Genomic DNA, 13,675 nt, shown 5'->3' on the forward strand with positions numbered 1-13,675 from the left:
ACGTTTCTGCCGGGGTTTTTCAGTCAGAGTCTCTCGGGTTTCTCTCTCCTTCTCCCTGAAACAAAAAGGGACAGCGGTGGAGCGCCGCCTTGGGCCGGGCTGTGCTTTCCGGATCGAACGGAGCCTCTCACGCGGCTTCGAGGCTCAGGCGGGGAGCCGGTTCACTTGTAGAAAAGCGGCTCTTCCCGTCAGTCACCGAGGCGCGGGTGTCACGGATCCAGGAAATGAAGCTCACAGCTGAGGCGGGACGCCAGCTGGCCGTCCTCGAGACGTCCCGGTTCCTGATATAAACAGAATGCTCGAAGCGGGAGAAGGGTTAGATAGAGGCAGAGGAAATCAGGAGCGCAGCGCTCCGTGGTAACAGAGGATCTTAACGCTCGACAGGTAATCCTGATTGGGAGCACACACCCCCCCCACGCCCCCGAAGAGGCAAAGAGAGACATTTTTGTGGTCCCATCGACCGGTGACGTGATCAAAGCGGCAGATCGCAGTTTCCTGGACGCGCGCCGTTTCAGGCGCCGCCCTTTGTTCACACCTCCAAGGCACGCTGGGCTTTGGAGTCCTTACAAAGTGGCCATCTTAGGTGGCATTCGAAGCTGCTTTCAGACTGAGGATTGAGCCAGCTTTAAAGTCGAATTTAACCGAAACACAAATGTTCATAAACATTCATAATGATCACATGACGGTGGCCCAAAACTTTGTAAATTATTATATACAGTCTATGGTTGCACCTGGCCCTAGTATTGTCCTTATTTGTGAAATATAGCCAAACTTTTGTGCATTTCTGCCTCCACGCCGCGTTGGAAACATTCTGAGCCAAAATACAAAGCGTTTATATGATGTTATCACGCAAATGCATCAGAGGTCGGCAGGACCTATAAACGGAATCGTTACGGGTTAATGATTTCACGGAATCGAACTACTGGGAACCGGTTCCCAAAGAGAACCGGTTATCGATTCCCATCCCTATCTATGGGTGACTGTTATTCTGGTGGAAAGTGCTTTGAGTAGTTAACAGGTTGAGAAATGCGCCAATTAAATGCAGTCCATGTACAGTTTGCATCTATGTTTGACCCTAAGTCTTTTGAGAAGTTAAATACAAACTCTGTAGTTACTTTTTTACCAGCAAATGGTCATCCAAATAAACATAAGACTGTTTGATGTATTTTACACAGTATTCACTCTTCCTGTTCAGCAAAGCTGCTTCATTGTTACCGTGTGGATAAAGTTGTTTTCATCTTCTTCTATAAAAGGGTTCAATTTTGCTTGTTAGACCTCTCCCGCCTGCAGTTCTATAAGGGATTATTGCTTTGTGAAATGAGTAATCCTGAAGAGATTCTTTGAAAACATTTTTGTTCTTTGGAAAAATGTCACCCTTGATGTAGATAAAGGTCAACTGAGTGCTCTGTGAGAACTTGACAGAAAATAAAGTCTGCAATAAAATGTGATGGAGTGGAGGGGCAATTGGGCACCCCAACTCTGTTTATAATTCAGGTTGCGAACGTGCCATCTACTCAAGGATAAACTTTGATGTTGATTTTGTCTGCATGTATAATATAATCTGACAGTTACAGATCATGATTGTGTTACTCTCACTTACAACCAGAGATTTGTGATACAGAGATCCCTTTGCTGATGTAAAATGTGATCATGTTTGAATGAAACCTGCATGAGAAGACAGACCAACATGAATGCACAAACAACGGAGCTTTGCAGCATTCACAGCAGTAGACACAGTCGTGCAAAATTGTGCCTTAGCTTAATATCTCTCAACACATGAGCACATGATTCCCTTCTCATGATGACAGATTTGAATCCAGTAGAAACTGGTTAAAAACAAAAAAAAAGAATTGTGCTGGTTGTTTGTACACACTGGGAAAAATCTTTAAGTTTTGACTTTTAAAGGAGCTTGAGGCAGGATTTATGAAGAAAATTCGTATACGTTTTAAGTTTTCTAGTAAAAATGTCAGATGAAGCGTTCCAAATCAAAAAGAATGAGCCCTCTAGCGTATCTCTCTGTTGCCTTGAACAGGCTGTGTGCTGCAAAATGTGCTGCAATTCGGAGGCCGAATTTCCCGCGCTGCCCTGCGGATGTGACGTCACATGACGCTGCATGCGCGTTCTCCCCGTTCTCCCGTGCCGGCTTCGCTGTTGGTTGCAGTACCCCTGACGGCCGTCGTGGCGAAGGGTGGCTCTAGAGAATCTCATTTCTTAAAAGGAGCCTCATGCTCCTTTAAGTCTCATTTAATATAGAGCTTGTCTTAGTGGGGTAAGAGATCCTGTTTTAAAATTAAATACATGGCCTGTTTTTTGTTTGGTTTTGTTTCTACATATTTTTGAGACTGTAGACAATGTAGGATTCATATTCCCACCATGTCACTGATACGCAAGTCCAAAGATGATATATCCCTTCAAATTTCTCCAGTGGCTCTTAGCTTCCTTCTTGGTAATGCTTCCAAATAGAAAATACATGTTAAGTCTTTTTTTCTTCTTTTTTTGAATGAACTTTGACATTTAACTTTCTAGAAATGTTTAGTTTTTTGTGTGTTTTGTTCTTTTATTCATTTCACTGAGCATTGCACAGTCTGGACTTTAGACTTGAGATGAATTCATAATCCTTGATTCCAGATTGTTTGAAAACAACCCCTCTCATACTAATGTACCTCAACAGTTGTTTCTCTATATTTATTTCTGATTTCTGTTCTCCTTGGAATTGTAATAAAACATATCTCAATCAGCAGCAAGTTACAAAAACTTCTGCTTTTATGAAAGTTATCACATAAAAGATAAATTAATCAAGCATATTTGATTAGCAGCACCTGGCTCTATCTTACCCTTTTAGTGGTTATGAAAACTTTAAGGAAGTAATTACTTTTAAAAAGCTGCAACCAGATTTTTAAAACAGCACCCATTCTCCTAACACACATAGAGATTTTTAAGAATGTTTTACGTTACAGTTACTGTAGGTCAATATCACAACTCTGGAATTCTAATTCCTAGATGTTCATAAAACAAGTATTTGATAACATAATCGCAGTCACAACCCGTTTGCCTATCTCCCTTACACCATTATCTGTGATGTTGAACTACTTTCACTATGTTGGGCTATACTGTTTCCCTTTTGATTTACACTCAATGTTTTTTTCAGGTTTCCTCCAGTTAGAGAGCTGGCTCCAATTGGCACTCCAGTGGGGACTATTCTAGCTGCTGCTATCAATCAGACCATCTTCTACTCCATTGTTGCTGGAAATGAACTAGGTATGGGCTACGGATCAATGCAGGAAATTAACTGAAGGATTTCTCAGGTTATTGTACAAAATTACATTGTTTCCCAAGGAACTGTTCCGGCTTATATATATAAGACAGTCATAATTGTATTTATGTAGGAAACAATATATAGTAGACGGTAATGAATGTCTACAAGTGTGTCTCTGTGGCGAAGTGGAGAAGATGGTTTAGGCATGAAAACTCTAGGAAACCACCTGACAGGGTCTGTCGAAGGTGTGATGGAAATGTAGCCATGGCCATTTGATTGACTCTACAATCTACAGTTCAATCTACTGATGTAGGTGTTAGCCTTGGGCTGAGTATAGAGTGTGCAAGATTGGCTCTGGTGTTACAATGACCTGTTTATCAAAATTGTAAGGATTAGTCATCATTTGTGGTTCTTAAAATCATTATGGATCCTTTGTTCTGTGTCATTTTCTGCATCTAGAAGCATGATGTATGTTCTGACCCACTTGCATGACACTGCTTAATTCAATTTACTGAAATCTGGCTCATTTCTCAAGTCTTATTGCTGGTAATCTAAATTCATTCATTTTCAATCCAGATAGTCACCTAGTGGTTTAGACACTAGGTGACAATGACTGCCAGTCAGAGGTGTTAATATGTTTTTTCCATAACAAAAGGCAAGCTATAGTAACTCTGAGCAAGTATAGTGTATAGTGTGCTCTGCAACCACCACTTCCATCATTTTTAATACAGCCATCAGATATGACAAGACACAAATAATCATGGTGGAGGAGAATCCGAATTGTTACAGTTTTCTTTGTGTGTTTTTTCATTGTTTCAGGTCACTTTAAGGTGAACAACAGAACAGGTGTCATATCCATTGCAGAACCCTTGGATTATGAAAATGTGACCAGCTATGTCCTCAGGGTCCAGGCAGACTCTATGGTGGTGGTCATGTCCAACCTGCGTGTGCCTTCTAAAAGTAAGAAATATGAGCTGTTGAGTGAAGATGTGTTATCTTGTTGGTATTCAGTGATAAAATGATGTCTAATTCACATTTTGCTCTTTCTGTATATTAAGTCATAATCCCTCTCTGTTACTGATTCTTGTTAAATGTAGTTTCTGGAAATCTTTTAATCTCTATTTTATCATGTATACTTCCTTTCACATTTACTGAATTACAATCTGGCTAATTTGGATTCGTAGGTGTTTTTGCAGTATTGAGTTCTTAATTCTTCCTTGCAAGTAATATAGGCCAACTGAAGAGTGTAACACCTACTAATCCACCACTACTGTGTGTGCCTGTGTGGTTTAGTCTGAACTATTCAGGTTGCTGCCAAAAAATATTATGGCAAAGCAGCAAAGGGACATTTATAGACACATTAATTTAGTACTGGGTTTTTCCTGGGAAGACAAAATTACTGTAATATTGGTGGTGTGGTATGCTCAGAAACTTTCACTTTCAGAGTTTCAGAACACCTGAAAATGTAATAAATTCCCAATAATGTAATAAGGTATTACATTATCGGTGAAAATGTTATTACAATATCAGCCAGGATATTTTATTACATTATTGGTGAAGTTATTACATTATTGGATTTTATTACATTTTCGATTGAGTTAAGTGCAAATTTTATTAAATTTTCAGGCGTTATTACATTTTCAGGAAATTATTACATTATAGGGTGCTACAGAGTCCCCCTTTGAACAACTTCATGGACCAGTTTCAGCAGAGCCGTCTGGGAGATTTGCGAGGCCCTGTGCGAAATGGCCTGGGGGGGCCATTTTGGGGTTTTTCGGGTCGGATGGGGTGTCTATATGTGCAATTTTAACTCTCCAATTAGCAAAATACTGGGTACCTTCCCCTGCCTCATCATCATCATCTCTTGCCTTGACACAGGGCCCCACGGCTGCTTGAGATCCGATCGGATCTGTGATTTTTGTAACAAATTTATCAAACAAGCCTTTCAGAGAGGCATTAAACTCTTCCATTTTCTTTAGTTTTTTTCTTTTTTCATCCCCTGATGGAAATTTCCTGAATCTGTCTCGTTCTCTCGACATTGTGTGACAGTTTGTTCCAACTCCACCCGTCTGGATCAGAGCACCTTGTGTCAACGCGCTTGGTTTGACGCAGTTGTATTGAACAACAGACACGCGCATCATTGCACATATATTTATTGATATGCACAGACTAGTACACATTTAGGTCTGTAATGGAACGTGACTGTTGATATTTATAAGGGAAAAAATGAAAACAAAAACAAAAAAAAAAATTTTTTGAAAAAAAAAAAACGGCCCATAGCGCGAGGACCCGCGCGGTTGCACGGTTCGCACACCCCTCGCGGCGGCCCTGAGTATCAGTCTTACTTTAAAACTAGTCTCTCTACTGAAACAGTTCTTCTGTCTGACAGATTCGTTGTGAGCAGCTAAAGCTGTAGGTCAGTCATCATTCTACTACACCTAGTAACAGTATTTTCTTCTCAGCTCTCTCTGATATGGGCATCTCGAGCAAAGCACTCTCTTGATATGAATAGTACCTCACTGAGTGTTCATTCACACATTCATTACAACAATATACATCCCTTTTACCTCTCTGTTGGGGTTCCCCAACACTCAGTGCTGGGGCCCTTTCTGTTTGCCATCTACTCAGCTTTGTTCGGCGAGGCCATCTGCTTACGTAGGTTCTTGTATCACTGCTATGCAGATGATACCTACCTTTTCCTGTCATTTCCTCCAGATGACTCTATCATCTTGTTAAAGATGAGCTCCTGTCTCTCTGACATCTTCACATGGATGAGGGAACTGCACTTTTAACTAAACCTCTCCAAAATTGATCTTGGTGATTCCTGTCCATTAGTCCGTCCACCAGGATTTCAAAATCAACATCACCTCTACATTTATCACACATTTCAAGGTAGCTGAACATAACTCTATAGACACAATGCTGGTCTGAACTGAGTGCACTCATAAAGAAACTCAGACTGACTCCAATAAAAAAATTCTATCACCCCTTCCTACCTTGGCTCAGTTATACAGATTATGCTCCAGGCCACTCGTTGCGCTCTTCACAGGAATGCTGTCTGGCAGTGTCATCCCTTATGCACAAGGCACTCTTAGTCCAGACAGTTCTTACAGACTATTCCACACTAGTGCAACCACCAGCCAAATGCTATCAGCGCAGGTGTATCCCTCTCTATCTTCAAGTAGCACTTGAAGACATACCTTTTCCAACTTCATCTGCTCTTCTAAAAGCCTAACAGAACTATCAGAATCTGAAATGACTCTCCTTTGCACTTCTTTATTTGAAGTGATGCTCTAGTTGTGCTTTTGATTAAACATTCTGCTCACACTTTGTAACTGCCTTTTTTATATTAGAAATTCCACTTTTGGCATACTACAAGTCTCCATCTCCGTTTTGGGTTGATTGTGTTCCCATCTATATCGCTTTGGATAAATACAATTTAATGTTATATTGTGATTTTTATGTACTTATTTCATTATATGCATAAAATGATTATCTAAGTGTTTTTTGGAGGCAAATTAATTATTTTACGCTATATGACTATTTGTATGCATACTATACATGTGGCGCTGGCAAGGCATATTGGAGAGTTTGTGTTGAAACGCAGTAACAACTTTGTTGAAAACAGAGGACTGAGGCACTCATGAGGGTAAGGTTAATAAAATGCCTTTATTTTTGCATGGCTAGTCTCTTAAAAGCGTGTCTACGCGTTTCAGCCAAACTGGCCTTCGTCAGGACAAAAGAGAAATGTTTGTCAGACAGCTCAATTCACAATTAAATAGGTGATTTCAAACAGCTGCTCAGTGTGAGCAGGTAGGAGGTCACATGACCTGAACAGCAAGACCTGCCAATAACAAGCAGAGGGTGAGAGGCTCTGTACTGAAAGAAAAAAAAACTTTCTTTCTTTCAGTACAGAGCCTCTCACCCTCTGCTTGTTATTGGCAGGTCTTGCTGTTCAGGTCATGTGACCTCCTACCTGCTCACACTGAGCAGCTGTTTGAAATCACCTATTTAATTGTGAATTGAGCTGTCTGACAAACATTTCTCTTTTGTCCTGACGAAGGCCAGTTTGGCTGAAACGCGTAGACACGCTTTTAAGAGACTAGCCATGCAAAAATAAAGGCATTTTATTAACCTTACCCTCATGAGTGCCTCAGTCCTCTGTTTTCAACAATTTATGGATCTCCCTTGACTGAAGAGCACCTGAGGGATACTATTTTTGCTAATACCCAAGCAGCACTCCATGCACCGCGTTCCTGCAGTAACAACTTTATTGACAACACAACCAAAAGAACACACGTATACACATATATGTAACTGCACCCATTTTTTACTCATGGTGCACCAACAAACAGAAAACAGCATGCTGAAATAAAGCAACAGTTGCAGGGAAAATGGTATCCCACAAGTCCAAGGCCACCGACATCCCACAGCCGCCACAATAAGATATTATAATTGTTGTTTTTTTAATTTGACAGTTTGAAATAACTTAAAGAACCTTCATGCTTTAGCTTCACTTTTCTCCTGACGATGTGATCTGTCTTGGAAGAATGTGCACAATATTCAAGCTAGATTAAGCAAAATTATTACATGAGCACCCAAGGACCGTCATAAAAGTTTATGTTGTACAGTAATTTGAAAGGGGCCTTATAGATAAAATGTATTATCATTATTATTATTATTATTACAAGGTTCCATCTCTGTGTGTGCACCATAGAATTACAGCCCAGATAATGATCTTACAGAGAAAGTAGCTGAAGATTTTTTTATTTAATTTTTTTCACATTGGTACCTAGCTGACTTGATTATTAGTGTTTCACAAGGGTCTGAAAACATTGTGAGGACCTGAGCATCCCACCCATTTATTAACATTATGTTGGAGATTTTTTGAATTGCAAACAGTTAAATCTGGTGACACGTGAACGCACTTTATCTGCCTCAGGTTATTTTAATTGTGCCACACTGCTGGCATTTTACTGCCTTTGCAATAAATTTCTTATTTGGTTCTGGTCATTTGAACGGACAAGGCAGAAAGACATACACCATCATACTTTTCTTGTAAATCAAGCCAGGAAAGAGAGGGATTATGGCTTATGATTATGAATATACTGTGGCGGACACAATTACGGACCTCGCACCCATCAGGATTGTAGAGAAGGGGGCGTGGTCACGGGGAGATTTATGGTTGCTTAGTTACGCGTGTTCTCTGTCAGTTGTCAGTTGCCAGTTGTTATTCCGTTGTCTGGAATAAAGGCTTGTTGACCAACCTCTCGAGTCGTGCTTCATCCTGCCACAATACTCTTTTTTATAGATATGTAGCTTACTATGTTTTTAAGTAGCCAATAGACATGCATAGCAAGCTTCTAATGTGCCTTTAAAATGGCTGTAACAACATAGGATTTTCCAACAACCTAGTGTATCACTGAGTTATCATGATAGAGTGTGTGTCGATATGTTTATGTTTTTTTTCCTCTTGCTTCCCTATTTAATTTTCAGCAGGCCAATTCTCTGCAAGTGGCTCTATTGTGTATTTCCATTATTTAGGCTTCTGCGGGATTGAAAAAAACATTTGATTTTATGCCCTATCCATGAATGTTGCTTTAAAGTGTTATTTGTGGATGGAACTTCAGGGATTCAAGTGTTGCAGTGCAGTGTATGCAGTTGCAGTCTCAGCAAGATGAAGTGCATGTACATAGGAGTAACCTAAATACCTGCAGATTAATAGGTTTGAATAACAAATACTTCCAGATGGTGTTGTTTTTGTACTCATTTGACTAGCACATAAAAAAGTTTAAAAAATGAGCTTCAGATAGACTTCAAAATATTTATATTCAAAATCCTCAGACTAGACCCTGTTGGGCAGAGTGGCATGAATTTGTTTTGAAGAGTTGTGTAAGTAGTTTGATACTTTGACTCTCACAAATTGAGGTTTCATGCCTTTCAAGAAGCACTTTGTTTGCAGCATATGAAAATGTTTAACTATGCTATCGCTGATGCCCATACTTCAGCCGGAATATCATTAGCCTTGTTTATAGCAAGTCTACAGACACTTAGGTTTTGTATAATGATGAATGAAGCGCTAGCAGCAAATACGGTTCAGGGCACAATCAGTGACCTACTCTTCCTGCATCTCTTTTCCTCACTCTTTGTCTCTCTCACATACTAATCACATTAATTAGAAGTAAACAGTAGTCAGGCACACATGCCGCACTGGATGCAAAGTAGAGGGCTCTCTCGCATAACTGAGAGTGGGCTCCTGTGAACAACTGGGCACAAACTGTTCCCAAATGTGTTTTTATATGGGCTACATGATGGACTACATCTTACCTCTAATGATTACTTTATTGATTTGTATTATTAGAGTATTATTGCACTTTTTTATATTACACTTTTTCATAGCATTGGTTTTGTGTCTCAATTTGGGGTCACTCCTTGGTGACCTTGAAAAGTCCCTATAACATTCAATACCTTCAGTGGAAAAGCCTTATCTGTAGAGCCGACACTTCTTAAAGTTAGCCTTTTCTCACTTAACACACGTTTCAACTAACTTGTATAGATTAAACGGTCTTCCCCAGGAATAATGTTAACTGTGTGGAGACATTAGTATTAACACATTCACTGGACACTTTGTTCTGGGGTTTCAAATTATCAAGATAAATTCTAGATCAGGAGCCACTTACCAAACGGAAGTGTGAGCTGGTAATAGCAATATTCTTTACTTTTAGCTTGCCTAAATCAGAGTACTTCAAAGGTTGTAATATGGCCATCAGCATAAGTAGCCATATCTATTTAGAGCTACACCTAGCTACTGTACCTCCCAGCTTAATATTAGCAATGTTTCGGTTGTACAAACCAGATTCGGTTGAAGTTGGGAAATTGAGTAAGATGTAAATAAAAACAAAATACAACGATTTGAAAATCCTTCTCAACCTATATTCAATTGAATACACTACAAAGACAACATATTTAATGTTCAAACTGATAAACTTAATAGTTTTTTGCCAAATAATAATTAACTTAGAATTTCATGGCTGCAACACGTCCAGTAGAAGTTGGGAAAGGTGGCAAAAAATACTGAGAAAGCTGAGAAAAGCTCATCAAACACCTATTTGGAACATCCCACATGTGATCAGGCTAATCTGGAACAGGTGGGTACCATGATTGGGTATAAAAGGAGCCTCCCCAAACATGCTCAGTCATTCACAAGCAAGGATGGGGCGAGGGTCACCACTTTGTCCACAACTGCGTGAGAAAATAGTTGAACAGTTTAAGAACAACATTTCTCAAAGCAAAATTGCAAGGAATTTAGGGATGTCAACATCCACGGTCCATAATATCATCAAAAGGTTCAGAGAATCTGGTGAAATCACTGCACGTAAGCGCCACGGCTGGAAACCAAAACTGAATGGCCGTGACCTTCGATCCCTCAGACAGCACTGCCTTAAAAACCGACATGAGTGTGTAAAGCAGGGGTGGCCAAACCTGGTCCTCGAGAGCCACACTCCTGCATGTTTTAGATGTTACCTTGCTTCAGCACACCTGATTCTAATTAATGTTCCTAATTAGCTTGTCATCAAGGTCTGCACAATTCTGTTGATGACACAGGTACTTGTATCATGGTGTGTTGAAGCAGGGTAACATCTAAAACATGCAGGAGTGTGGCTCTCGAGGACCAGGGTTGTCCGCCCCTTGTGTAAAGGATATCACCAAATGGGCTCAGGAAAACTTCAGAAAACCACTGTCAGTAAATACAGTTCCTCACTACATCAGTAAGTCCGGGTTAAAACTCTACCACGCAAAGCAAAAGCCGCTTATGAACAACATCCAGAAACGCTGGAAGTGTTTTGTGGTCTGATGAGTCCACTTTTCAAATTGTTTTTGGAAACACTGGACGTCGTGTCCTCCGGACCAAAGAGGAAGCGGACCATCCGGACTGTTATCAACGCAAAGTTCAAAAGCAGCATCTGTGATGGTATGGGGGGGCATTAGTTCCCATGGCATGGGTGACTTACATGTCTGTGAAGCACATACAGATTTTGGAGCAACATATGCTGCCATCCAAGCGACGTCTTTTTCATGGAAGCTGCTGCTTATTTCAGCAAGACAATGCCAAGCAACATTCTGCACGTGTTACAACAGCGTGACTTGGAAGTAAAAGAGTCCAGGTTCTCCCCTGGCCCGCTTGCAGTCCAGACCTGTCTCCCATTGAAAATGTGTGGCGCATTATGAAGTGTAAAATACGACAGAGAAGACCCCGGACTGTTGAACAACTGAAGCAGTTCATCAAGCAAGAATGGGAAAGAATTCCACATGAGAAGCTAAGAGAATTAGTCTCCTCTCTTCCAAAACGTTTGAGTGTTATTAAAAGGAAAGGTGATGTAACGAAGTGGTAAACATGCCCTTTCCCAACTTCTACTGCACGTGTTGCAGCCATGAAATCCTAAGTTAATTAGTATTTGAAAAATAAAATAAAGTTTATGAGTTTGAGCATTAAATATGTTGTCTTTGTAGTGTATTCAATTTAATATGGGTTGAAAAGGATTGTCAAATCATTGTATTTTGTTTTTATTTACATTTTACACAATTTCCCAACTTCAACCGAATCCAGTTTTTAAAAGGTAGCTGTTAGCTACCCATGGCGAAACCAAAATCCTTCTCCTGTCTTACAAGGCCTGGTTAACCCTAACTGTCAGCAATAATGATTTCATTGAAAACTGGCCAAGACCCAGTGAACAACTCATTGACGCTGGTCACTGATGCAGAACCTGGAACAAATTTGGGGCCAAATTCTTAACTGTTGACCCTTTGCCAAAGGAAATGGTTTACCTTTCAGCCAATCCACTGCGAACGAAGCTAACGAAGCTTCTCATCTTCACTGAAGATACGTCCATAGTTGAGCCAAACGGATGGAAAATGACCTGCACCCAGAGTCCTCCATGTTCAGGCTCCCTTCCACAGCAGTTTTCAATCCAGTCGGCCTGAGAAATCCTACAAGACAGCTGCACTGTCAGTCTGTCCTGTCAGTCAACTCCCTGTGGAATGTTTATCAAACCAAGCTGGAGAAGGAGATAAGCACCTCAGATGAAACTATGGTGTGGGCAGTAGTGTGAATCATTGTAGATCACTGCCTGTACCTCCATTGAGTGGGAATTTCATTCTTTAATCAAGGTCAGGGCCTGGTATCTCTGCAGAAGCGATCTTGGTGGTTCACCACACTTTCTACGAACACTATACACTACACAACACTTAAACCCCAGAATGTCTGGCACAGTTGTCGCCACAATGAGAAAGAGTTTTGAGGAAAAGGGGAAGGGATGACAAATTCTTGAAGCTATATCTTCACAGAGGTGCCCCAGCACTCAGCACCAAACTAATGCTCAGGCTGCAGCAGGTCTCCTCCCACCTTACAAATTCTAAAGCTGTGAAATATGCAGACCACCTAAAGCGTTTGCTTCCAAGGGCAAATGGCAGACTACCCACCTCCACTCAGGCTGTGAAGAGTAAAAGATTGCCTGATTATTCTCTTGGAATTGAAATAAATATTCTTTCACGTGGTTCAGTTTCAGAGCAAGTTCAGACAGTTCAGCCAATTTTGCTACATGACTGTGAGTAAGATTGCTTCTATTCAAAACTGATCTTGCAATGCATGCAGTTTTACACTTGAAGGCTCTAAACAAGCATATCAAAAGGTACATATATTCAAAAGGCTGGCATACACCTATATAGTGTGATGTTGATCCATGTCAGTCAACTTCAGTATTTACTTTTGTATCTTGATATTCCCAGCCCACAGAATATACCTTAAGCTTGCTTTTCAGGGGGGATGTTACAAGTATCTTCTCTTCCCTTTTGGCCTCTCTTTGAGCTGTAGAGTGTTTATTAAAAGCACCAAGGCAGCTTTAGAACCACTGAGGATATGAGATGTTTGAGTGACACTGTATATAGATGCTTGTCTGTTTGCAGTGTCCTCCTAGCAAGGCACTAAAAATTCCATCATTTGTTATCAATACACACGGTGGATCTGGGCTTCATAAATGGGATGACAACATTTTTTTTTTCCCTCATAGGCCATTCATTAGATTTAGTTTAGGCTAGCTTAACTGGTGGTGGTGACATTTCTCCACACATGCCCAGAAACTAAAGCTGGAGAAACCCACATGCATCTTAAAAAGTGAGATTCTCTGATTTTCTGAGTAGCAAAGGGATTGTCAACAACTGTCAGCGAGCCACCTTCCTTGCTCTTTTATAGAATGAAACAAGTGAGCAATTTTGATTAAATTTCGGTAAAATGATGGCTCAATATTTATGAGAAAGGTCTCTGCTCTTCTTGACAGTGATAGGCTTGTTTTCTGCCATTACTGGCTGAATAGTGAACTATCACCCTCTGATCATTTCATGTTTATGACATTTTGACAATCC

The 13,675-nt window shown here is 40.4% G+C and overlaps 1 protein-coding gene across 1 annotated transcript in view; it reads left to right on the forward strand.

Annotated features, from left to right (window-relative positions):
- Positions 1–13,675, forward strand: part of LOC133464094 (protocadherin-15-like) — a 215,822-nt gene that overhangs the window by 165,242 nt on the left and 36,905 nt on the right. Inside the window, exons 25-26 of the mRNA XM_061746074.1 lie at positions 3,149–3,258; positions 4,076–4,216. Coding sequence (XP_061602058.1) covers positions 3,149–3,258; positions 4,076–4,216 — 251 coding nt within the window. The remainder of the gene's footprint in view (positions 1–3,148; positions 3,259–4,075; positions 4,217–13,675) is intronic.

This window comes from Cololabis saira, chromosome 17, assembly GCF_033807715.1.
Source record: "Cololabis saira isolate AMF1-May2022 chromosome 17, fColSai1.1, whole genome shotgun sequence".
Lineage (NCBI taxonomy): Eukaryota > Metazoa > Chordata > Actinopteri > Beloniformes > Belonidae > Cololabis > Cololabis saira.